This window comes from Canis lupus, chromosome 29 (genome assembly GCF_048164855.1).
Source record: "Canis lupus baileyi chromosome 29, mCanLup2.hap1, whole genome shotgun sequence".
Lineage (NCBI taxonomy): Eukaryota > Metazoa > Chordata > Mammalia > Carnivora > Canidae > Canis > Canis lupus.
In genome coordinates this window covers 7333806-7356677 of record NC_132866.1, presented here as the reverse complement: position 1 = coordinate 7356677, position 22872 = coordinate 7333806, and the positions used below count along the sequence as shown (strand labels likewise).

Below are 22872 nucleotides of genomic sequence, written 5' to 3'. Positions count from 1 at the left end.
GGGTAGATGCCCTCAGGACGGCTTATCAAACATGGGGGCAAGATTTGTAGATTTTTCCCAAGAGGGCCAGGCATAAAACATGGACTAGGTGCTGTCATTCTGTTGCTGGTTCTCAGATTATTCGTCCTAGCTACGTGGGTGTGGGGACAGGCTGTTACCCTAGTGGTGAGACCTGTGGCTGGGGAGTGAATTTCCACGTGGGGTCACTCATTTCTCTCTTGGCCTCCTCCCCATCACATATTTCCATGGAAGACCCATCCCCAGTCCCCTGCACCAGCCCAGGCCCTGCCTCCCATCTGTGTGCACAGTCTTGGGTGTCAGTTCAGGGACACCTGGCTGGGACATCGTGAGCCTGGAGCATCGGGAGAGCGAGCCAGAGGAGTGGCTCATCCGCTCCTGCAGGCCCTGATTTGAACGTGAAGCTCTGTCTCCAGACAGGGACAGGCCTATCACCCCAGCCTCGGGTTTGAGACCGTCTGGAGTTTCGGGAAGTTCTGGCTTTGAGGTTGCCCTTGGCATCTATCTCAGTCACAAGGTGTCTGTAAAACCTTACATTTTCCTAAGACATTCCCCACCCCCCGCCACCCCCGCCACCAAGAGCCTTTTTAAAAATAGATTTTCTTCTCAAAGCACAAGAATTTTGTCGTATGAAGTAACTGACGTTCATTAAAGGAGATGGGAAAAATTCACAAAGTACAAGGAAAAAAACTGTTCATCATCCCACCAACCTAGAATAAACGCAAAGCATGCTTAACCTTTCCAACTTTTTAGTTTCTATATATACATTTTTAATGCACAATTTGGATAATCTTGTATCTGCTATTTGAAGCCTGATCTTTTTCAATATTAAATATTACGCACCGTATTAAATTGCATTGGGAGCAATTTCCTTTGTGCCTTCTTAAGCACTTGTACAAAATAACGTTTGTGGCTATGTAGTATTTCCTCACATGGGCTACTGTAATGTGTGTTACCCCTCCCCTGTTGTTGGACCTTGAGCTTTATTCACTTTCCCTCTCGGACCCTATGAACACCCGTGAACGCACATCCTTTGTACACATCTGATCATTTGTGGGGAAATCCTGCCTAGTGCGGTGGTTGTGAGGCCATGATGCACATGGCTTAATTCAGAAAGGTGGCATCAGTTTACCTTCCTTGCCAGCTGCAATCCCCCACATCCTTAACGCACCCTGTGTCTTACTTCTTATAAAACAGTGATCTTTGAGCTGTGCTGTGTTGGTGGTGTTCCTCACAAATGTGTCAGACTCTGGGGGACATGACTTGGCAGTGAGCCGTCTGCAGGTCTCGGAGGCTGAAGATCCGGGGCTCGTCGAGCGCTAGGTGGATGCCTCCTGAGGCATCTCCCTGTGAGCGTGTGTGCCCCCCTCCGGCTGAGATCCGGACGGAGCCCAGTGCTCCTGCAGCACCAGCCCGGGCTCCTGGCCAGAGTCCTGGGATAACCAGAAACGTCTGAAATGTGGGCTTGCTTGGGCAATTTCCTTGGCACTGGAAGGTCATGCTCCCAAACATCATCACCTGTTAGAACGGCTTCTCCCCCTGGCACCCAAGATGGTAAAGGGATGGTGGCAGGAAAGATTTAAGAGAGGTGAATGCATCTGCGTGAGAGCTCGAAGCAGAAAACCCGCCTGCAGGGCTGCGGTGCCCCCTCCAGCACTGGATTTCTGCGTTCCTAGGAGTCTAGCCTTGCGGTGTCTCCGAGCTCCCTTCACCATATCGCAGTCAGAGAGGAAGTGCATCCCAGGCCTGACAGGTAGGGGTTTTTTATTTCCCCCGACAGCACACCTCTTGACCTCTATCTTCTTGCCAATGATTTTTTAAATCCTAAATGATTTGGCAATAATTGCTCCTCCTTGCGTGATTATTGCCCTTCACCGATAGTAAATCTGTGAAATCCCCGGGGGCCCCAGCACATTTTGGTATGCGGAGCCCACAAGCTGGCCCGGACAGGCATCACTGCTCCGGGCAGCTGCGCACCCCGCGTCTCCGGCACCCCTCGCTCCCCGAGCGTCACACACGGCTTTGGGGCGCTGTCTAGGTTGGGCAGCGGCTCATCATGCATAAGTGTAGCTGCTGCTTCTCCGCAGTTCTTCCTCCGAGGGCCCAGATCTCTGCTTCCATCTTTGTGGGCCACGTCGACAAATGTGCTCGCCCAGGAAACCCTGGGAGGCTCTGTTCTGAGGGGGAGGAATTTCTGCTGCCTGGGGAGTACGTGTGCACAAAATTTCATTTTCCCCACAAGCACAGAAGGCATCAGGCTTGACATGTAATCATTGGAAGGCCTGTTTCATTTCCAAGGAACTTCTAGCAAGATGGCCCCTGGAGCCTCTGGTAGCAATGGACAGGATCCTAAGTTGGAATGTAATGCATGTTCACAGGCCGACTTAATGGTTTCAGGAGAACTCCTTGAGAGGGCACAGCAGAATCTCATACTGAGGCTCATGGCTGGTGCGACCCCCCCGGGGCCGAGCACCGCTTGCTCCAGCCCCCACACCCCCACCCCCAGCTGAGGCGTGTGGTGGCCTGGGTGACCCCTGGCTTGCAGCATCACCTGTGCATACAGCAGGCTCTGCAGCCATTCCCTCCTCAGGATGCACACGTTGCCACTGGCTGTTTCTTCTTTGGTGACCGATGATTTCCCCAGAGCTGCGTGGGAGCTTGATAGACATAAAAATTAAACCCATTTGGATTTGGCAGCGTTCTCCCTAGCACCAGTCATTCTAGAAAAAATTTACAATTTTTACCATACCTGGGTACTTGCCTACCAGCACTTCTATTTGCTTAATTATTCTTCAAATCACTTTATTTTTAAAAACTTAACTAAATTAAAAAAAAATTTTTTTAAGTGGACGTGAAGCCCACTGTGAGGCTTGAACTCATGATCCTGAGATCAAGACCTGAGCCAAGATAAGAGTTGAATGCTTAACTGACTGAGCCACCCAGGCACCCCTAAATAAATGTATTTTATTTTTAAAATTTATTTATTTTTAAAGATTTGTTTATTTGAGAGAGAGAGACAGAGAGCATGCAGAGTCAGGCGAGGGGCAGAGGGAGAAAATCTTCAAGCAGACTCCCCACTGAGTGGGGAGCCTGATGTGGGGCTCGATCCCAGGACTCTGAGATCATGGCCTGGCTGAAAACAAGAGTCAGACACTTAACCCACCAAGCCACACAGGTGCCCCTAAATAAATGTATTGTATTGTATTTATTTATTTATTTATTCATTCATTCATTCATTCATTTATTTGTATACCTTTTTGAAAATTTTATTTATTCATGAGACAGAAAGAGAGAGAGGCAGAGACACAGGCAGAGGGAGAAGCAGGCTCCATGCAGGGAGTCTGATGTGGGACTCGATCCCGGGACCCTAGGATCACATCCTGGGCCAAAGGCAGGTGCTAAACCGCTTAGCCACCCAGGGATCCCCGGTGCCCCTAAATAAATGTATTTTAAAGGAACTTCGATCACTCCTATAAGTGGAGAATCAGAATCACTTACTTACCACAGATTACTCCAAAAATAAATGCCAAACGGTTACATTAAGATGCAATGTCGTTCTACCTAAAATCAAATAGTGTGTCACCCACATGCAAAACTGACTTGGGAGATGTGGATTAGAGACGAGAGCAGAGGGCATTAGTGAAGCCTATGAAGTTTAGAATATTCACTGGAAGAAATGCAGTTTTTTTCAAGTTCTTTACGTGTCTTGTGGGGGAGGGCGGGTGTGGTAGCCACTGGCATTGGGCACAGTTCTTCATACTGGTGGTCATTGTCCATCTCCGGGCTTCCTCCTGGGGCCGGGATCTGCCTGTGGCTTCACTGCTGAAGAGCCCCTTCAGCCTCTGCTTGTATACGATTGAGTGACAGGGGTTTGGTACCTGTGACACCGCCTGTGCCGGTTGTTAGAAGAGCCTCGTGTTTACCTGCAACTACCTCCCTGGCTTCCAGAGAGGCACCAGCTTTTCCACAAACCCCTCGTGATCCCTCCACTTCTTTGAATGCCTGTTTGGATGTTTTCAGGGACAGTTGCTTCAGGCTTATTGGCCTGTACTTAGTGGAATTCATCATACGGCCTGCACTGGTGAGTGGTGACAGATGGGTTGTTGGTACACATGTGGGGTCCCCTGCCAGACAGGCCCTCACCCCTTCCCCTACCTCCTAACCTGGTTGGGTGGCCTCTCTTGCCCTTCAATTGAAGCTCAAAACCTCACCTCCTGCAGGAAGCCGTCCCTGACCACTACCCCCTTAGAGACTCCTGTACTTTTTCACCGGTCTTGGCTATGTATTTGTGAGATTGTCTGATGATCATCTGACTTCTGCGTTCCACTGAGAGCTTCATGAGGGTAGGGACTATGTCTCTTTGATTCCCTGTGTCCTCACTGCCTGGCCCCAAAGCAGCTTGATACAAAGATGCTGGGTCACTGGAGGCAAAAGCACCATGATAGAGGCTGGACTGTCTCCAACAGGGCTAGATTAGGAATTTCCCCAACAAAACATTTCCTAATATTTTTTTTTCTTTTTTAACATGTACAGATAGTTCATGTCCAGGCATTGGCTTTGATGCTTAACTTGCATGATTTCATTTAAACACCACACTGCTTGTACCCATTCTGCAGATTGAAGTGGAGGCTTGCCCTGGACCACAGAGCTAGGAGATAACAGAGCTCGAATGTGAGCCAGGTTGCTGTGGCCACATCTGAATCCTTAGCTCAGTCTGTTCTGCTGGCCATATAGGGCCTGCCTCTGTTTCCACTGCCCTGTATGCCCCACTCTAAGATGGCAGACAAGCTCCATGTGGGCTCCTGTCCTCACAGGCAGAGTCCAAACTCACAAGTAATTTCCCCAGTGTGACTGCTTCACAGTCATCAATTTGATTTTCCTTGATTTTGGCTTGTGTGTCTATTCATTGGTTAGCCATATCTGGCATCTGGATTCCAGAGAGGAGACTTGGGGAGTAACTGTTGATTTTGAAGCTTCTGTCCTGGCAGCATCAGGACACCCACCTTGTCATGGGAGTCTGGTTTCTCAGGCCTGTTTAGTCTCTACTGTGTAAATTCCTGACTGGACTTGAGAATAGATCTGGGAACATGTTTGGTTGCCTGAGGTGTTGGACCAGGCACCCCTGATTGTTTCTTTTTTTTTTTTTTTTTTAAGATTTTATTTATTTATTCATGAGAGACACAGGCTGAGGGAGAAGCAGGCTCCCTGCAAGAAGCCCGATGTGGGACTCAATCTCGGGACCCAGGGATCATGACCTGAGCCAAAGGGCAGATGCTTAACCACTGAGCCACCCAGGCATTCCAGTATGACTCGATTTAAACAAGAATATTAATAATACAGATTGATACGGCAAAAGGAGGCCCACTAATGACTCCAGTTCAGGCAGCACTGAAGTAGACTCTACACTGGTGACCAGTGAAGAGTCTTGTTGGCTGTGCCTCCTCCCTCTCTCCAGACATGGGCAGCCATGCCTTCAATCCAAACACCAGTCCACTCAACAAGCTTTTGCTGGTCATTAGCTAAATGCCAGCATCTGCCCACATCCCTGCCTGTGGGACCTCACGCTTGCTGGAAAAGAGAGAAGTGAAGCAGTACAATGCAGTAGGGACATGCTGTGCAAGGGGGTAATCAGAGGGCTTTGGGAGGGCCTCGGGACCCAGCAGGGTTCAAAGGCAGTGGTCTTGAAAGCCTGTTAGGAGTTGGCCAGGAGAAGAAGGGAGAGCAGGCACAAATGTCAGCGTGTCCCGTGGGTCACCTTTCTCTGTTCTTCTGTGAAGGTCCATATTTCCACTTAGTACCCTTTTCCTTTTGCCTGAGAGACTTCCTTTTATATTTCTTTTGTGTGGATCTGTTGGTGATAATGTCTTTTAGGTTACAACATCTGAAAATGTCTATTTCACCTTTGTTTTTTTGAAAGATATTTTTGCTGGGTATAGAATTCTAGGTTAGTGTGTCTCCCTCTCTTAGTGCTTTACAGATGGTTCCCTACCAGCTACTCACCTACATTGTTTACGGTGGAAAATCTCATGTCTTATCTTTGTTTCTCAGTATGTAATATGCCTTTGTTTTTTTCTCCAGCAGTTTTTAAGATTTTTCTTATTGTTACTGACTTTGGGCAATTTGATTATGTCATGCCTTAATGTAATTTTTTTCAGGTTTCTTGTGTTTGGTGTTGATTGGGATCTTGTATCTGTGGATTTATGAGTCTTACTGGTGTTTGGAAATTTTTCAGCCATTAGGAGGAAGTCAGATATTGTTTGTGTCACCTCTTCTCATCTCACCATCAGGGATTCCAGTTACACATGTATCAGGCCCTTTGAAGTCATGTCATAGCTTGATGATGCTCTGTCATTTTTTTTTTTAAAGATTTCATTTGAGAGCAAAGAGCCCTATGTGGGGTTCCATCCCAGGACTCCAAGATCATGACCCTAGTTGAAGGCAGATGCTTAACTGACTGAGCCTCCCAGGCTCCCTACTCTGTTCATTTTTATTAAGTCTTTTTTTCCTCTTAGTTTCATTTTCAATGGTTTCTTTTTTTTTTTTTAATTTTTTTTTTATTTATTTATGATAGTCACACAGAGAGAGAGAGAGAGAGAGAGAGAGAGAGAGAGAGGCAGAGACATAGGCAGAGGGAGAAGCAGGCTCCATGCACCGGGAGCCCGACGTGGGATTCGATCCTGGGTCTCCAGGATCGCGCCCTGGGCCAAAGGCAGGTGCTAAACCGCTGCGCCACCCAGGGTTCCCTCAATGGTTTCTATTACTGTATCTTCAAGTTCATTAATATTTTCTTCTGTACTGGGTAATCCAGTATTAATTTCATCTGGCAGGTTTTCCATTCTAGACACAGTGTATATCAAGTGCTACCTATGTAAATAAAACATAAGCATTATTTATTACTGCTCACTTGCCATTGGTTACAAATATCAGTAAGTTACACTGTTAACTAGTAATCAAAAATAAAAGCAGTTCTTCTCCATCAGAAAAAAACTTGGTGCAGTTGCCATCTCTAGAAGTTCGAATGGGATCTTTTCTTTTATCTTTCATGTCCCTACTTAGCTTTTAGAACATATGGAAGATAGTTGCAGCAAATATTTTTTTTAAGAATGTAGCCAACATCTCTGGCCTCTTTTATTTTTTTTTTAAGATTTTATTTATTTATTCATGAGAGACAGAGAGAGAGAGAGGCAGAGACACAGGCAGAGGGAGAAGCAGGCTCCATGCAGGAAGCCCGACGTGGGACTTGATCCTAGGTCCCCAGGATCAGGCCCTGGGCTGAAGGTGGCGCTAAACCACTGAGCCACCCAGGCTGCCCTTGCAGTAACTAATTTAATATCCTTGTTTGCAGATTCCCACATCCATGTGTGTTCTGGATCAGTTGACTGATTTTCCTGTCCATTATGTGTGATATTTGTCTTCTTTGCATGTCTGATCACTTTTTTAAATAAGTTGCCAGACGTTGTGAATTTTGCTTTTTTGGGGTGATGGATATTTTTGTGTGCCTATAAATATTTCTTGCACTTTGTTCTGGGATGTAGTTAAGCAACTTGGAAACTGATCCTTCCAGATCTAGCTTTTAAGATTTGGGAGGCAGCACCAGAGCAGGGTTGGGTCTAAGGCTAATTACTTCCCTCTACCGAGGCAAGATGCTTCTGAGAACGCTACCCAGTGCCCTGTGAATTATGAGATTTTCCAGTCTGGCTGGTGGGAACAGGCACTATTGCCAACCCCGTGTGAGGTCCAGGCAGTGTTTTCTTTCATTTTTCAGTGTGATTCTTCCCCTGGTGGTTTCCTCACTCATACACGCTGATCAGCAGTCAACAGAACGCTGCCTTGTTCAGAGGGACCCTCTCCAGATCTGCGTCCTTCCTCTCTCTCTGGGCCTCCCCTTCTTCTCTGAGACTCATCTTGAGAACTTAACTGCCTCTGTCTCCCAGTTCCTGGCTCTGTCCCTCACTTCCAGGAGTCTGCCAGGCTCCATGGGGTCCTCCCTCCCTGCAACCCTAGTCTGGAAACTGAGGGCACTGCAGGGCTCACCTCATATGTTTCCTGTGTCCCAGAAATCATTGTCCTTCATGGCTTGTTGTCCAATAACTTGAAAACTTGTTTCATATAGTTTGTCTGGCTTTCTGTTTGTTTTAGGTGGGAGAGTAGATCCCACAGGATGCTTTTTGAAATGACAGCCAGGCTGCAAGCATTTCCTCTGTGTGTGTGTTTTTGTTTCCACGGTATTTTGGTTTTTATAGGTAGTACCTTCATTATTGAAAGCAAAACCTCCTAAACTGTGAGCTGCTAAGATTTGCCAAAAATTTAGTTTTCACAGAGCTGGTGGTTGGCACCTAGTTACAGAGTATTTAGCTGCAGGTCAAATTGAGCCTGTGTTTCAGTAGAGGCAAGATGGGGTCACCTCCCCACACAGCCTTGGGACTCTGTAGCACTTTGCCACTTGCTGATTGATTTCAGATTGCCCACACATGCACTGTTAGAGCCACTCGGCTCATGGGCAGAGCAGGAGGCTGGTGGGGTGGGGGGTTTAGCAGCAGGAGATATATTCAAGGTGGGTTGACTTTTCATCAATATGATGACAATATTGCCTTGTTTAATTTGTATGACGGTGGTTTTAAACATTAAATCAAGCAGTTGATTGTGTCAAAAAATAATGAAGGAACACAGGAATGAACTGTCCTGATACCACTTCTGAGCTCATGTCCCTGCCCGGCAGGCCGTCATGATTGGGGACGATATCGTGGGTGATGTTGGCGGTGCCCAGCGCTGTGGAATGAGAGCCCTGCAGGTGCGGACAGGAAAGTTCAGGTGAGTGCCCCACGCGTGGTCCAGTTCATCTGCCTCCCTTCCTCCGTGGATTCCTGGGGTGTCCATGGTTTGGTTTGGTTTTCTTCCCCCAAAATAAAGGGGATTATTTTTTCCAAAAAGAACAGTACGTGGACATCTGCTGACATCTGTGTAACTGTCCCCTAAGGACGGGCCTAGCTGACCTTTTCATAGGAGAGAGTGGACAGGTAAAGCAGCTTTTGATACATGGTCCAGAATTCACAACTGGGATTTGAACAGGGTGTAGTGTGGAGACAAGAGACCAAAGGCTCCAGCCATCCCAGGCTGCAGCGGTTCAGGCTGAATTTGGGCCGTGCTCCATTGGGCAAGGTGGTCAGAGCCTTCCCTGCACATGGAGCTTCCAGCTTCTGGGCACTCAGCCCCACCTGGTCACCCTCCCTCTCGTGCTCTGTCTTCTGTTTGTGGGAGACAGAACTTAGAGATGCCAGGTCCTTGGTCAGGGACCCCTTAGAACCAAACCTCCATCTCCAGAGGAACTTGTGTTCTTTTCCTGGGTCAGCCTGGTTTTCAGCAGATCGCCAACAGGCATCTCTCAGGGATTAGGTAGTTGCTTGTGGGCATGTGGAGGTGCCCTGTGGGATTGAGGTTTGGCTTGTTGGGCCATTGAGGGTGTCTTAGACATCAGAGCAATGTCTCACCTGTCCTGAACAATTTTGATAATGGCGCTTCGGAGAAAATACAATTTTGTGGTTGCTAGAGAGTTTGGCTAAAACATGGTTACCCAGAGGTACTTGGATTGGTGGCGGGGGTCGAGGGGAAGGAGGGGTGTATCTGTCCTGAGTGTCTGCTTAACGTCTTCCGAGAAGTGGGGTGCCTGGGTGGCTCAGTTGGTTTGGCGTCTGACTTTTGGTTTCAGCTCAGGTCATGATCTCATGGGTTATGAGATCAAGTCCTGTGTCTGGCTCCGTGCTCATGGAGAGTCTGCTTGAGATTCTCTCCCTTGGCCCCGCCCCCCACTCGCATTCACTCTCTTTCTCCAAAATAAATTTAAGAATCTTTAGAAAACAAAGAACCTGGGTCAGGGAAATGGATTAGAAGGTCTTACTCACTGTGAGGCCCCTCTGTTGTGTGTGAGACCCAAGAGACCTGGGATTTGGGGTGGACACAAGGTGAGTGGGGAAGGTTTGATCCATGTGGGGTCTGCGGCCAGAAAGTCCCTTCTAGCCACGTCCTGGACGCTCCCAGGGCACTAGAGGCTCTCTTCAAGCCCCTAGCACACCTGAAATACCGGCCTTCAAAGGAGGAGGATGTTCTGGGTCCCCTGGGCTATGTCTGGCCTGAAGAAGTGAGGGAGACTCCACTCACAAACCTCAGAAACATTTCAAGAGAGCTGCCTGGGGCCCCAAAGTCCCTAATTCCATCGCTCCCTCAAAGGTACAGCACCGAGGCCTGTTGCTGAGCAGCGGGACTGGGCACCCTCTGCTTGATGCTCTGTTGCATGGTGTTGCCCATGTCCTACTTTGCAGCCCCAGGGTTGGTGCTTTTCGGAGTGCCCCGTGACTGTCTTCCAGGGATGTAAACTTCATCAACAGTTGGCCAGATCCTTCTAGCCTGCTCACCGTGTGTAGATTTAATGTATAAGATACATATATATCTTTATTTTTTTTTATAAAAATGGCATTATATTATTGCACAGCCTGCTGTTTTCTTGAACGGTGTTTTGAGTGTTTTTCCATGACCATTCTTCATAATTTTTAAATACCTAAGGAGATGTTGTACGTTAAGTACTGTTTAGTGCCTGACATCCGGCAGGCCCTCAGCAACGGTGAGGTGACGGTGATGCTGTTGGTGACACCATCTCACCTCCGGGGACAGCCGCCTGGCCTAGCAGGCAGAGGATGGGACGCAGTGTGTCTTTTCTCGAAGGTGTTACAACTTCATATCTTTTTATTTGTTTGCCCAAAGGACGTAAATCTGCCTTCGTTAGCATGCAGGGCAGAGTGAGAGGAGCTCTATTACAGGTAAGGCAGCAAAGGAGCCATCTGAGGAGGAGGCCACAGGTGGAAGGGGACGCTGGGTTCTGTGCGCGTGAAAGCACGTGCGAGGCGTCTCTGCGGGGGCCACTCTGCTGCGCCGATGAGTCACAAACTGCGGGGGGTTGCTGAGCACTGGGCTGGGTCACGATACAGACTGGGCTGGAAGTCCAAGATACAGATGGCAGAGGCTGCATGGGAGAGGAAGAATGTGGAAAAGCTCGTTTATAATGTTGTGTACCATTTACATGCTCACAGGTGCTATCTTAGGTTAATTTCACTTGCTTATTTTAATTTTTGTCACCGTAGCTGCTAGAAGGTTCTTGCCTGCCTCCCTGGCTCACATCGGGGCTCAGGGCATTTCTGTTGGGCAGCGGGGGCCCTGCACCTCCCCCCTTTGCCCTGCAGATGGCACTCGCCACACACACACCCCAGAGGATGCCAGAGCAACCCTGTGCTCCTCGGCCCGCAGGCCGGAGCGCCCGAGGCCCCATGGCACCCTGCATGGGGACCGCTGCGTGCCCTTGTCTGCGGTTCTCCCATGGGGGTCTGCTTCCTTCCAGAATGCAGTCGGTCTGCCTGGGCTGACCTTCATCTACCTGGAGTTGCTGCGTGTTTCACCGAGCGTAGCCGGTTCGTCCTGGTGGCCCTGCGTCCTCCGTGGTGTGAACACACCTCTCTCTTCCCCTCCCCTTGCGGGGACACGCTCGGGTGGGTCCCGGTTTGGCCATTCTTTGAAGTGCTGCCAGGAATGTCCGATCCATGTTTCCCGGGCACGTGGGCGTGAGTCCACGTATGGTAGATTTGCTTGAGATGGAATTGCTGGGTCACGGGGAGTGCATATGGTCACGTTTACTGGGTCATGCCGGACTTCCGCTTTGCTTGTGCGGGTGTACACTGCCCTCGTGATGGACAGGGCCCCACTTGCGTCCAGCCTCTTCCCCATGGGCTGTTTTGAATGAGAGGCCTGTGTTCTTCTTAGTTTATGGGCTTAGGGGGTCTCGAGGGCAGTGTCACCACCCACCACCCAGGAGGTTGGGGAGGGGCCCCCAGGCACCTCGGGTGAGAAGGCGTGGGAGAGGCAGGGGCAGGCATGTCCATCGTGGCGTCCTCCACACCTGCTCCGTTTACCTGTGCTTTGGCTGGTGGTCGGGGGACAGTAGTTGCCCTTCTTGGTCCCTGACCAAGCCTGCTTCACATCCAGGGCGAGAGGGGAAAGGTTCTCAAACTGTAGACACCTTGGGTGGGCTCTGCAGTGCCCAGAAGGGGGTCCCAGGTGAGGCTGGGAGGTGGCTGCAGAGTGAGGCCGTGAGGCCTGGGGAGACACCACTCTAAGCGTGGCAGGAACTGTGGCCTGACAGCTCGTGCTGTTAGAACGGCCTCTAACCCAACACAAACCTTGGCCATTCGGGCTGAGGCAGTTGCCCCCCAAAGGCTGAGAGAGCCCCCGCCTGGGAGCCCCTCTGAGACCCGGAGACAGCCTCTGCCCTCCCCCAGGTGTCACGGCTCTGGGATGTGGCCAGTGTTGTGGGCATGAGCCGGCCTGGGGGGCGAGGGTGCAGTGTCCCGAGAGAGAGCGTGCTGTCTGCTAACACCCCAGGGCAGGTACACTTTTGATCCACTCATTAGGTCTCTGGTGTTTGCCTCTTCCCCAGAAAAATGAGGAAAAGAAGGTGGCTTGTGGCCCCGGGACCCCCATCCTTGAAGACACAGCTCTTGTCTCTGATGATCACACAATTTCTGGTTTTCTTTGGGCCGAGGTTCCCTGTGTCACAGGCAGGACCCAGGCTGTGCCCACAAGATCTCAGTGTGCTCGCCCAGCTCTGGCGGTGTCTTCAGGCTGGGGACCGCTGGGGGCAGCCCCCCGACCCCCAGCTTCCTGACGTCACACACTGGAGTTCTGCTGCCCTGTAGCGCGACCCCATAGGACCCCGGGCGGCTCTCCCTGCCCTCCTCCCTGGCTCTTCACATTCCCTGGCTCCCCTCCTGGAAAGCTTCTGGGAGAAGCAGTCCCTCAGCACTGGACTCAGACTGACTGCCCAGCAGATTGGAACTTGGCCAGTCCTGCCCCAGTGACCCCGGCCTAGCAGTGGTCCCTGGGGCAGTTGAGCTGACCGCCTGGCACGCGGGTGTGGTGGGGGGCAGTTGCTGTGACACTGGGCCCAGCTGCCTCCCCTGAGCCTCACCTGTGGGTGGGTCAGGTGTCCCCGGGGTTTGGCTTGTGTGGACTGTGATCTTTGTGTTCCTTTGGGGTCACCCTCGTCCACCCCCAGGCCCCCGGCAGGTGCAGGCCTGGGCATGGGACTCAGGCTGGGCCAGTCTGGAGCGTGCAGAGCTCCTGGCCACAGTGATGGGATAGTGATCTGCGTCAGGCTGGTGGGTTAGCCCAGGATTTTCCAGAACCCCTGGGAAAATGGCCAGTGAAGTATAAGCCAAGAAGTTCCAGTGGCCATCTCTGGCACCCCAGGGATGGGGGAACCCTGATCGAGGGTGCAGTGGACAGTCAAGAAAGCAGAGTCTAGAGATGGGGAGAGAGATTCCAATGATGTCGTTGGAGCATCAGGATCTAGCTGTACCCGAAGCAGGTCCCTCCTCTGGGCTTTTTGGTAAAGTGGCCATTAGATTCGTAGTTTCGTGAGCAACGCAGCAAGGAGCGCGCTGTGGTGTGTCAGCATTGGTCCGCACAGCCTCTGAGGTCTCCCTGGCCGGCTAGCACTGTGGGCTTCTCTCTGACGTATGCCCACTGGGGAGCCTGCCCCAGGGCTCCCCTCTCTTTCCATGTGGAGGATGTCCCCATGCTGCCCTTTCCGAGGGGTAGCTAGAGACCTCCACGGTGGCCTTCAGCTCACACCACTGCTGGCTTTCTCCATGCTCTAGAAAGTGCTAGAAAGAACCTCATTTAGCCTCAGAGGAAACGGCCCCCGGGCCCCCCAGAGCCAGCTGAACATAGAATGGGCTGCCTGGAGAGGAGGGCATGCTCATCACCTAGAGATGGCCCGCAGAGGCTGGCAGGCCTCCTTCTGGGGAGGCTGAAGAAGGGGCAGCAGCCAGAGGCTGGGGCGAAATGAAGCCTCAAATGCATCCTGAGTCTGCTGATGGTGATGGCACCTGTGCTAGAACTTTGCTGTGCCTCTGGCCCCTGGACGGACCCCGGGAGGACCCCGGGAGGACCCTGGGAGGCTAGTCCTGTTTCCCACTGACAGACACGGAGAATCAGCGCCACCACTTCCCACTTGCGGAGGTGGAAGCTGAGGCCCAGGCAGGGCAGGGGCGCTGGTACTGTCCTGGCCTCGATTCCACCCGGTCTGTGGCCTCCTCCTCTAGGTCATGGGCTGAGCAAGAGCCGTGAAAACCACCACGGGTAGAGATAGATGCAGCCGTGTAGACATCCGAGTAGACTGGCAGATGTTTGCAGATGTTACAGCTGATTTCGTTAAGTGTCTTCTAAACATTTTGCAATAAGACTCTGAATAAGAGTAATTTTTTTCAAAGTATGCCTGTGCCCCCACCCATAGGTTTGTGAATTTGGGACATTCCAAAACAGAAAACCACCTAAAAGTACAAGTTCAGGGCGCCTGCGTGGCTCAGTCCGTTAAGTGTCTGACTCTTGGTTTTGGCTCAGGTCGTGGTCTAGGGTCGTGAGGTCGAGCCCCGAGTTGGGCTCCACACTGAGCATGCAGCCTGCTTAGGATTCTCTCCCTCTCCCCCAGCCCCTCCTGCTCATGCTACCCCTCCCTCTGTCTCAAAAAGAAAAGTAAATATATAAAATAAAATGAAAGCACAGCTTTATTAGTTCAGAAACAGAAACCGACCCAAGGACCCCAACACCCCCAAGCCTGTGTGCAGCTCTACCCTGACCCCCCAGTGCCCAGAGAGGACCCCTCCTCACTCACAAGGCTAAATCACCACCGAAAATAGGCCTCTTGGTACTGGAAGCCTCCCAGCCCCCAGCCTGGCTGGCCCGGCGACGGCACCCCCAGCGCCCCTTGCCTCCCCTTCCGACGTGACAAGGCCAAGGTACGTTCTGTACCTTTCGGGGTGTTTCATCCAGAGGGGATGAGGGTGAGGGGCTCCGGGCCCCGTGGCGGTGAAACCAGTGCCTTCTCTGGGCCACCACACGTGTGCAGCTGCCTGCGACCTCCCCATGGCATTGTCTCCCAGGGGCCCAGCAAGGCGTGGCCTCGTTTCACCCTTCACACCCGCTGACACATGCTCATGTGCGTGCGCGCACACACACACACACATTTTGACCCATGGAAGAGCTGCCACACAAGGGTGGCATCCCAGGCTCCCCAGCACCGAGAGGATGTTTGGGGCGGTTTTCTCTGGCCTTGCACACTGTGGACCCCAGAATGGGGTGGGGGGCCAGGTGTGTCGCCGGCAGAGGGCCCTGAGGCAGCCCTAGCTGGAGAGGGGGCGTCAGAAGGCCGTCTCGGGGCTCTCCTGGCTGCAGGGCCAGGCCGGCCCTATGAGGCCAGGGCCCTGTGTCATCTAGGAGGGTGGGTGTCACCAGGAAGACCCACTGCTCCCTGAGCGGGACCCCAGGGGAGGTGCCCCCTGGCCGCCTCCGTGTTCTCCCCGCCTTCACCCCTGTGCCCTTCCCCCCTGTTCTCACCGCCTGCCCGTCCCTGGGCCCGGCCTTCGGCCTCCCCCCTGGTCTGGGAGGCTCAGCTTTCATTTCCCTGCCTCCGCGCACTGCCTGCGGCTGGGGCCGCTAGAGGGCGCCGTGCTGCCGGGCCGGGAGGGGCCGGATGCACACCCACTCCCGCGTGACACGCCTGTCCCACACTCACGCCCAGGGCCACACTCACAACAGACTCACGCCCAGCTCCCACACGCTCATGCACGCAGACCCAGGCCACACACACACACACCCACACCCAGGCCCCCTCAGACTGCACATGTGGGCCTGCTGGCACACCCACACACACTCCCGCCCAGCCCACAGGCTGGCCACACTCACTCGCACGCCCCCTCTTCCTGGAGGCAGCTGTGTCTGGGCTGGGACTGGGGCAGCAGGCCTGGGGAGCCTGCCCTCCCTCTGGGCCCTCGCCCTCCTCCGCTGCCCTCGCAGGCACCCTCACCAAGGCCTCGAAGACATGGAGGTGCTGGGTCTCAGGGTTTTGCTGCCAGCGGGGGCCCCAGGATTTAAAGCAAGTGGAGCAGGGACGCCCGGGTGGCTCAGCTGTTGAGCGTCTGCCTTCAGCTCAGGGTGTGACCCTGGGGTCCCAGGATCGAGTCCCACATCGGGCTCCCTGCATGGAGCCTGCTTCTCCCTCTGCTGTGTCTCCGCCTCTGTGTGTGTGTGTCTTTCATGAATGAATAAGTGAAACCTTAAAAAAAAAAAATCAGGTGGAGCAGCCTCGCATCAGCTCGCCAGCCCTTTTATCTTTTTTCCACCTGGCACCTGGCACCTTCTCAGGGGCGAGGAGCCTGAAACCGGCCAGTGCTCTGAGTGTGGGGGCCTCCTGGCCTAACCTGCAAGCCCAGCAGAGGCTGGGTGACCACCTGGGTGACCACCAGTGGCAGCCCTTCCAGCCGCTTCCGCCCTGCCCCACCTCCACGCCGGCCTTCACGCTGTGCCTGCCGCCTGTCCCACCACCCCTTCCTCAGCTTTCCCAATGAAGGAATTCCCAGAATCCTCCCACATGGAAGGGCCCTTCATGTGGGCAACCAGGGGTAGCAGAGAGACCATCTCAAGGGCAGGGGTAACCCGTGGCCATCACAAGCCTGTAATGGACCCCACACCAGGGCCCTTTCTGCTGCTCCCCCCACACATCTCACCTCCGGAATTATCTGCCACTGCCTTGACTTCCCACAGCCCTCTTATTTCCAAATCCTTTTTGAGATTTCCAGAATAGAAAAAAATTCAATGTGCCCATCTGGTCAGGATTCACCCATTGGTCCCCGATGTCCTACTTTGTAGAGAGGAGCAGCGGGGGGCAGGTGGCCCAGGGGCCTGTCCCTAGACTGCTTCATCGGGCTGGGGCACTTTGCAGGCCTCGCCTCAGCTCCCGGGACGTTGACGCTTTTGAGGATCACAGGACATCCACTTTACCCGATGCTTCCTCATGATGTGTCCTGGGTTATGCACTTTGGGCGGGAATCTCCCAGAAGTGGTGCTTCTCTGTGTGCTTCTCAGGGGCGTCCTAACAGGAGGCGTGGGTGGTAATGTCCATTGATGGAGATGGTGACTGCCGTAAAGTCAGGCAGGCTTAGAGGCTTTCCTCCCTTTGGGATCTATGGCCGTTTGTGGGGAGATGCTTGGAGACTATAGAATCCCACTCCTCACCCCACTTCTATTCGTTGGCTCTAACGTCTGTTGCTGCTTCTCGAATCAATTATTTCTCTGATGGTTGCCAAGACATCCCATCTTTCATTCTTACTTACGTTTGTGGTTGGCTTTCTACCGTAAAGAATGTTTTCTTCTCCCCACTTATTTCCTTATACCAGTGTGGACTAATGGAATTCTCTTTGATTCAGTTATAACAGGTATAATCTGTTACTATCATAATTTGTTTTGAGGCTCAAATGGTCCCCGATGTGGCTCATGGCAGCCCTTTCCGGCCAACTCTGGGTCACATCCCCACCATTCTCTAAGCCCTCCCTTACTTTTCTGGTGCAAAAAGATGTTTCACATTCATAATGTTCTACCTTTATCTCACCATTTCTCACAGAGCCTCGGTTCCTTTAGTGGCAAGCGGTACTTAGAATCGAACCCCAGTGCACCAGACGTTCCTACCTGGCCTCTGGGTGTCTCTGCTCTCTGGCCCTCTCCGTGGACAGAGGTAGGACACGTACGCCTCGGTGGACACTTGCAGTGCACACGTCCATCCACCGGAGCCTCTGTTTCCGTATCTCTCAAGCCCTGTGCGTTCACACCAGCACCTCTGATTCCAGTCCAACGCCGCCGGCTTCATCCCAGCCTGATGCCTTTGCAAATGTGCGCCCTCCTTCTCCTACAGGGAGAGAACTGGTTTACATTATTCTCTCTCCATTTACAGATTTGCTCAGTCCCCTTGAATATGCCACACTGGCCTTGCTGGACTCCTGGGTGCCCGCTCCTCCCCTGCCAGGCTGCTGGGTGCCCGCTTCTCCGCGACTGGGCTCCTGGGTGCCTGCTCCTCCCTTGTCAGGCTCCTGGGTGCCCGCTCCTCCCCTGCCAGGCTCCTGGGTGCCTGCTCCTCCCCGGCTGGGCTCCTGGGTGCCTGCTCCTCCCCGACTGGGCTCCTGGGTGCCCGCTCCTCCCCAGCCAGGCTGCTGGGTGCCCGCTTCTCTGTGGCCAGTCTGTCATCCCACTCACCACTCCAGAGCCTCCTTACATGGGGCGCTGGACCCCTTCCCAAGCCTGGGGGGCCATGGGCTACCCTCCCACGAGGAGGCAGGAAAGACCCCAGACTTCTGCTGCCTCATCTGCCTGCCTGCTCTCTCCCACCCTGATGAAGCGATGAGTCTGCCAAGTTTGCTTTCCCCACGATGCCTTGCATGAGCTGGTTAAGCTGAGCGGTGACGGCCTTCCCTGCTGGGAGAGGCCCTTCAGGTTCCTGGCCACTGTCACGTTTGTAGCTCCCTTCCAGCCGCACGGTGGGCGGAGTGAGTGCTGTTTTCTGGGGAAGAAGCTGACTCAACCTCGGGTCTCCCCAGCCAGTGAGGCCGAGGCAGGGCAGTTGCCCCCATGTCTGTCACCGTTGTCCCTGTGCCTGGATGAACGCCAAGCCCTGCCGTGTCTGTGTCCGTATGGGAGAAGGGACCATCTGTGGCTGGCTTCCGGGCAGTCCCCTGGGCTCCGCTACTGTGGGAGAGCACGTGCTCCCAGGACAGAGGAACCCCAGCTCATCCTGGAGCTGCCGCTTCCAGCAAGAAGAGCTCTGAGCCTCAGGTCTCATCTGAGATGGGGATGGGGGGGCGGTTTCCTTTACATCCTGAGCACCTTTGGTCCAGGAGGAGCTCGATACACACCCAGCTGCAGGAGATGAGTCAGGGAGATGCCACGTATGCACAGCACAGCAGGGCCCGAGGCTGCCCACCTGACCCTCCCGATGCCCGGGGCACTCCTGAGGGCGGGCTCCCCCAGACCCCCACTTCTGGATAGAATCACGGGGCTCATGAACCAGGATAGTCACGGCACCACTTTGAAAATTTGCCCCTAGAGACCATGTCCTCCGATTTCCAAAACATCCTCGCAGACCGGCTCGCAGCCTTCCCTTCGGGTGGGGGGATGGCTGGCAGTGCTCACAAGTTTAGGTACTTGGACGGGGCCGGGAGGAGGAAGCACTGGTCCAGCCGAGCTGGTCTCAGCTGCTCCTAGCCTTGTGGCAGCCGGCGGAGCGTGGCACGGCCTCCACAGGGCTGGCCTCACCCAGGAGGGAAGAGGCTTGATTGGAAAAGCTGGCTTTTCTGTAAAGAGGGTGCGGTTGGCTGTTTCCCAGCTTACTGTGCGGGGAGAAGCAGGTGGCTGCTCCCAGCCTCCCTCACCCTCATGCAAGGAGCTGTACCCCACTGTCGCCACGGCTGTCCGTTCCTGCCACCCAGAGTGATTTGGAAAGGCGGCTCAGCTTTGCAAGCACCTCTTGTGTGTGCTCAGCAGTGTGTCGGACGAAGAGTCCCCAGTCTAGTGCCGGGCATGGAATGTGTGTCCAGGGGGCTTATGGGGCTGGAAGGGGACTCTGTGAGATGCAGAATGCGGGGAGATAAGGCGGATAGGATGAGGGTGGCAGCACAGGGGATCACCCGACCAGCAGGGACTGTGTTTGCCCTGCTTCTGTCCTACCCAAAGTGGGCACGGGGCCGGACACACTGCAGGCTCTGAATGACAGTGTTAGGGCATCAGGGCTGAGAACCCAAGGGAGCCGGGGTGGGAGCCTGGAGATGGTGGGCGGGCTAGAGCAGAGCCCTCTGCTGCGGCAAGGATCTCTGAAAGCCCCCAAAGCATGACTGAGAGGTGGGTGGGCCGCAGGAGGAGGCCCCACAGCAGGGTCACCTGTGTTTCAGGAGCAGACGCCCCGCATGGGGCTAGCCGGATGGCCACTGCTGGGGAACTTGTGTCGCTATCTCCCCCCCAACCGACCCTGTGCTGGGGATCTCAGTACCTGGAGGCAGGCGCTGGGTCGGCCTGGGTCTTCTCACCAGAGCACTGTAGCGTTTTCTCTGATCATGGGATTGTAAGGAGAGCTGCTGGCAGGGAGGGGGCAGCACTGGCTTGTCGGAAGCAGCAGCGGCGTGGGCACCAGGCCCTGGGTGGGTGCCTCTCAGCCTGACCAGCCCTGGCCCAGGTGCACGGGGGCTGGGGAGGAGCCTACTCTGCAGCCCCAAGGCAGGGGATGAAGTCTCTGGGATGTGACCCTGCATGGGCTACTTGACCTCTCTCTCTCTCTGTGCTCTGTCTATATCCTACAGGTGACACTGTTGCTCTTGCAGGATGCTCTGAGGGGTGCAGGTGAGCCTGCCTGTCCCCTCCCTCCCTCCCTCCCCAGTTCCTGACTGAGATCTCTCATGGTTTCCGGCTCAGACTGACACACGGCTGGGAAGAGCTCTTTGGTCCAGCTGTATACGTAGCAGTGAGGCCTTGGAAATATTTCCAAATAAAGACTTTTCATGGAATCTGAGTGTCTTCTCGTGTGCCCTGGTCTTTGGAGCCCAGTGGTTAAGCACACAGGTTCTGGGAGCTGCTGCTTGGGTGTGAATCCCAGCTCAGCTGTTTGGCCGTAGGCTGGTTACTTAACCTCTCTGGTGCTCGCTTCCTCGCTGTAGGTGGTGGGGTAACGTGTCTCCTTCCTAAGGTCGTTGGGAAAACACAAACTGTGACAGCAACAGACGCAGGACCTACTGCACCAGAGACTGTTCTATTAGTTCATTTACCCTCAAAGCAGCTGTATGGGGTGGTTAACTATTATTATCTCTGAGAGGTTAGGTAACTCTCCTGGGGTCAGAGAGCTGCCCTTTGAACCCATAGTCCAGCGTGAGCACCGTTACCTGTGATTACTGCTTCTCCATCTGTTTCTGTACCGTTTTAGGTTAGTCTGGTGGACTTTTAAATCAAGTGAGCCGCCAGGGGCAAGTGCTGTGAAGTCCTGCTAGGTGGGGGCTGGAGCCGGGAGGAACCACTCACTGGCGCCAGAGGAGCTCCAAGCTGCAGGGCAGAGAGAATGTGGCTCAGGGTCATCAGGCTGGGGACTACGAGCCTCAGTTCTGCTCTGGTCCCTTGGAAATGAGGGCGATCCAGGTGGGGCTTCCAGACCCTACCCCTCATTCAGCTGGAGCAGCTCTCCTGTCGGGATCGGGTGCCTTGTGAATTCCCAGGGTCCTAGCCTCTGAGTGTCCCAGCAGGTTCTGCTCCTTCAAAGCATGTGACAACTTTGAGGAGCACTGATCTTCCCCATCCCCACCCCACCTCCCCGTTTACAGGTAGGGAGGCTGAGGCAGGCCAGGAGTTGGGTGGGAGGCAGGCATGGCAGGGGCACCAGCGCCCCCTCCCCTCCCTGCCCTTCCGACCTCCGCCTATGCGTGCAGCCCCACCTCACAGCCAGGTGGGCCCCGCCACCCTGGGCTCCCTCCCCAGCACTCCGTCTGGAGGCCTCACGGGTCTCATGGATACTGTCTGTGTCTGGGGGGCTGGCAGGACCCGGGTGGTGTGTGGAAGTCATTTCTGGCTTTATTCTGGCCACAGTCAGCCAGGAGGGAGAAGAGGTGGGTTCATCTGTTTGGAACCTGCCAGTAAAGGGGAAGCATCAGTGTCTTCATACAAAACTTTGAAGGATATTTTATTTTTATTGGGAGGGGGGAGGTAGAGGGAGAAGGAGAGAGAGAATCTGAAGCAGGCTCCATACCCAGCGTGGACCTTGACTCAGGGCTCAATTTCAAGACTGTGAGATCATGACCTGAGCTGAAATCAAGAGTTGGCTGCTTAACCATCTGAGATACCCAGGCACCCCATCATACCAAGTAGTGGGTTTTCTGTTTTAGATTTTATTTACTTATTTAAGAGAGAGAGAACAAGCAGGAGGAGGGGCAGAGGGAGAGGGAGAAGTGGATGCCCCGCTGAGCAGGGAGCCCATGTGAGGCTCAATCCCAGGACCCCGAGATCATGACCTGAGCTAAAGGCAGACGACTAAGCCACCCACTCCCCCAACCCAATATAAGAGAGCTTAAAATAAACTCCTGTCCTGCCTCTCCACCTACCAGGATGGAAGCTCCTGAGTGCCTCCTGTGCTCCAGATCCCCTCTGCAGGCCTGCGAACACCTGCTCCCAGACCTGGGGGTGGTGGGCAAGCCGAGGGACCCCGGGGCCCCAGGGAGCCCAGCTGGCGTGTCCTGGAGCTGAAGTAGAAGTCTCCGGAGGGTTCTGTGAGCCTAGGCTGGGGAGGCTGGAGGCGGGCAGGGAGGGGAGGAAGCAGAGAGTTTCAGGGCTCCTGTGGACGGGACCCTCTGAAGGCAGGCAGGAAGCAGGACAGGCTCCCATTTGGCAGAAGGCCATTGGCAATCGGAGACGTTTAAAAACAAATCTTGTGGGACGTCTGGGTGGCTCAGCAGGTGAGCGGCTGCCTTCGGCCCAGGGCGTGATCCTGGAGACCCGGGATTGAGTCCCGCATCGGGCCCCCTGCATGGAGCCTGCTTCTCCCTCTGACTGTGTCTCTGCCTCTCTCTGTGTGTCTCTCATGAATAAATGAATGAAATCTTTTTAAAAAAGAAAAACAAAAAACAAATCTTGTGCCGCAGCTCCAGCCCCAGGAGAGTTGGGTTGGATCCTGCAAGGATTGGTTTGGACAGTGGCTCTTGACAGGCCACGTTGGAAGCTGTCAGAAGTCCTTTAGCTGCTGGGGGGTGGAGGGACTGGGCCATGAGGGGTTGGGTGCCTGGACTGGGCCTCCTGGCTCTGCTACGGACTGCCATGTGGTGGCTCAGGCCTCCTGATCTCTCAGGTGATGGCAAGAGTCTTTTTGGAATATTCCAGCATTTGCCAGGTCCAGGAAGTGGCACATTTCCTCCTTTGTGTAACCAGCCTGTAGGGTAAATACAGTTTTCTGGGTTTTAA

At 53.8% G+C, this 22872-nt stretch overlaps 1 protein-coding gene across 2 annotated transcripts in view; it reads left to right on the top strand.

The window, feature by feature from the left end:
* Nucleotides 1-22872, top strand: part of LHPP (phospholysine phosphohistidine inorganic pyrophosphate phosphatase) — a 127026-nt gene that overhangs the window by 41491 nt on the left and 62663 nt on the right. The window contains exons 6-7 of one of the 2 annotated variants that reach the window (XM_072804968.1): nucleotides 8738-8829; nucleotides 20238-20446. In XM_072804968.1, coding sequence (XP_072661069.1) covers nucleotides 8738-8829; nucleotides 20238-20241 — 96 coding nt within the window. In that variant the 3' untranslated portion in view covers nucleotides 20242-20446. Of the gene's footprint in view, nucleotides 1-8737; nucleotides 8830-20237; nucleotides 20447-22872 lie in introns of those variants that run through there. The other variant, XM_072804967.1, reaches the window with a different exon arrangement.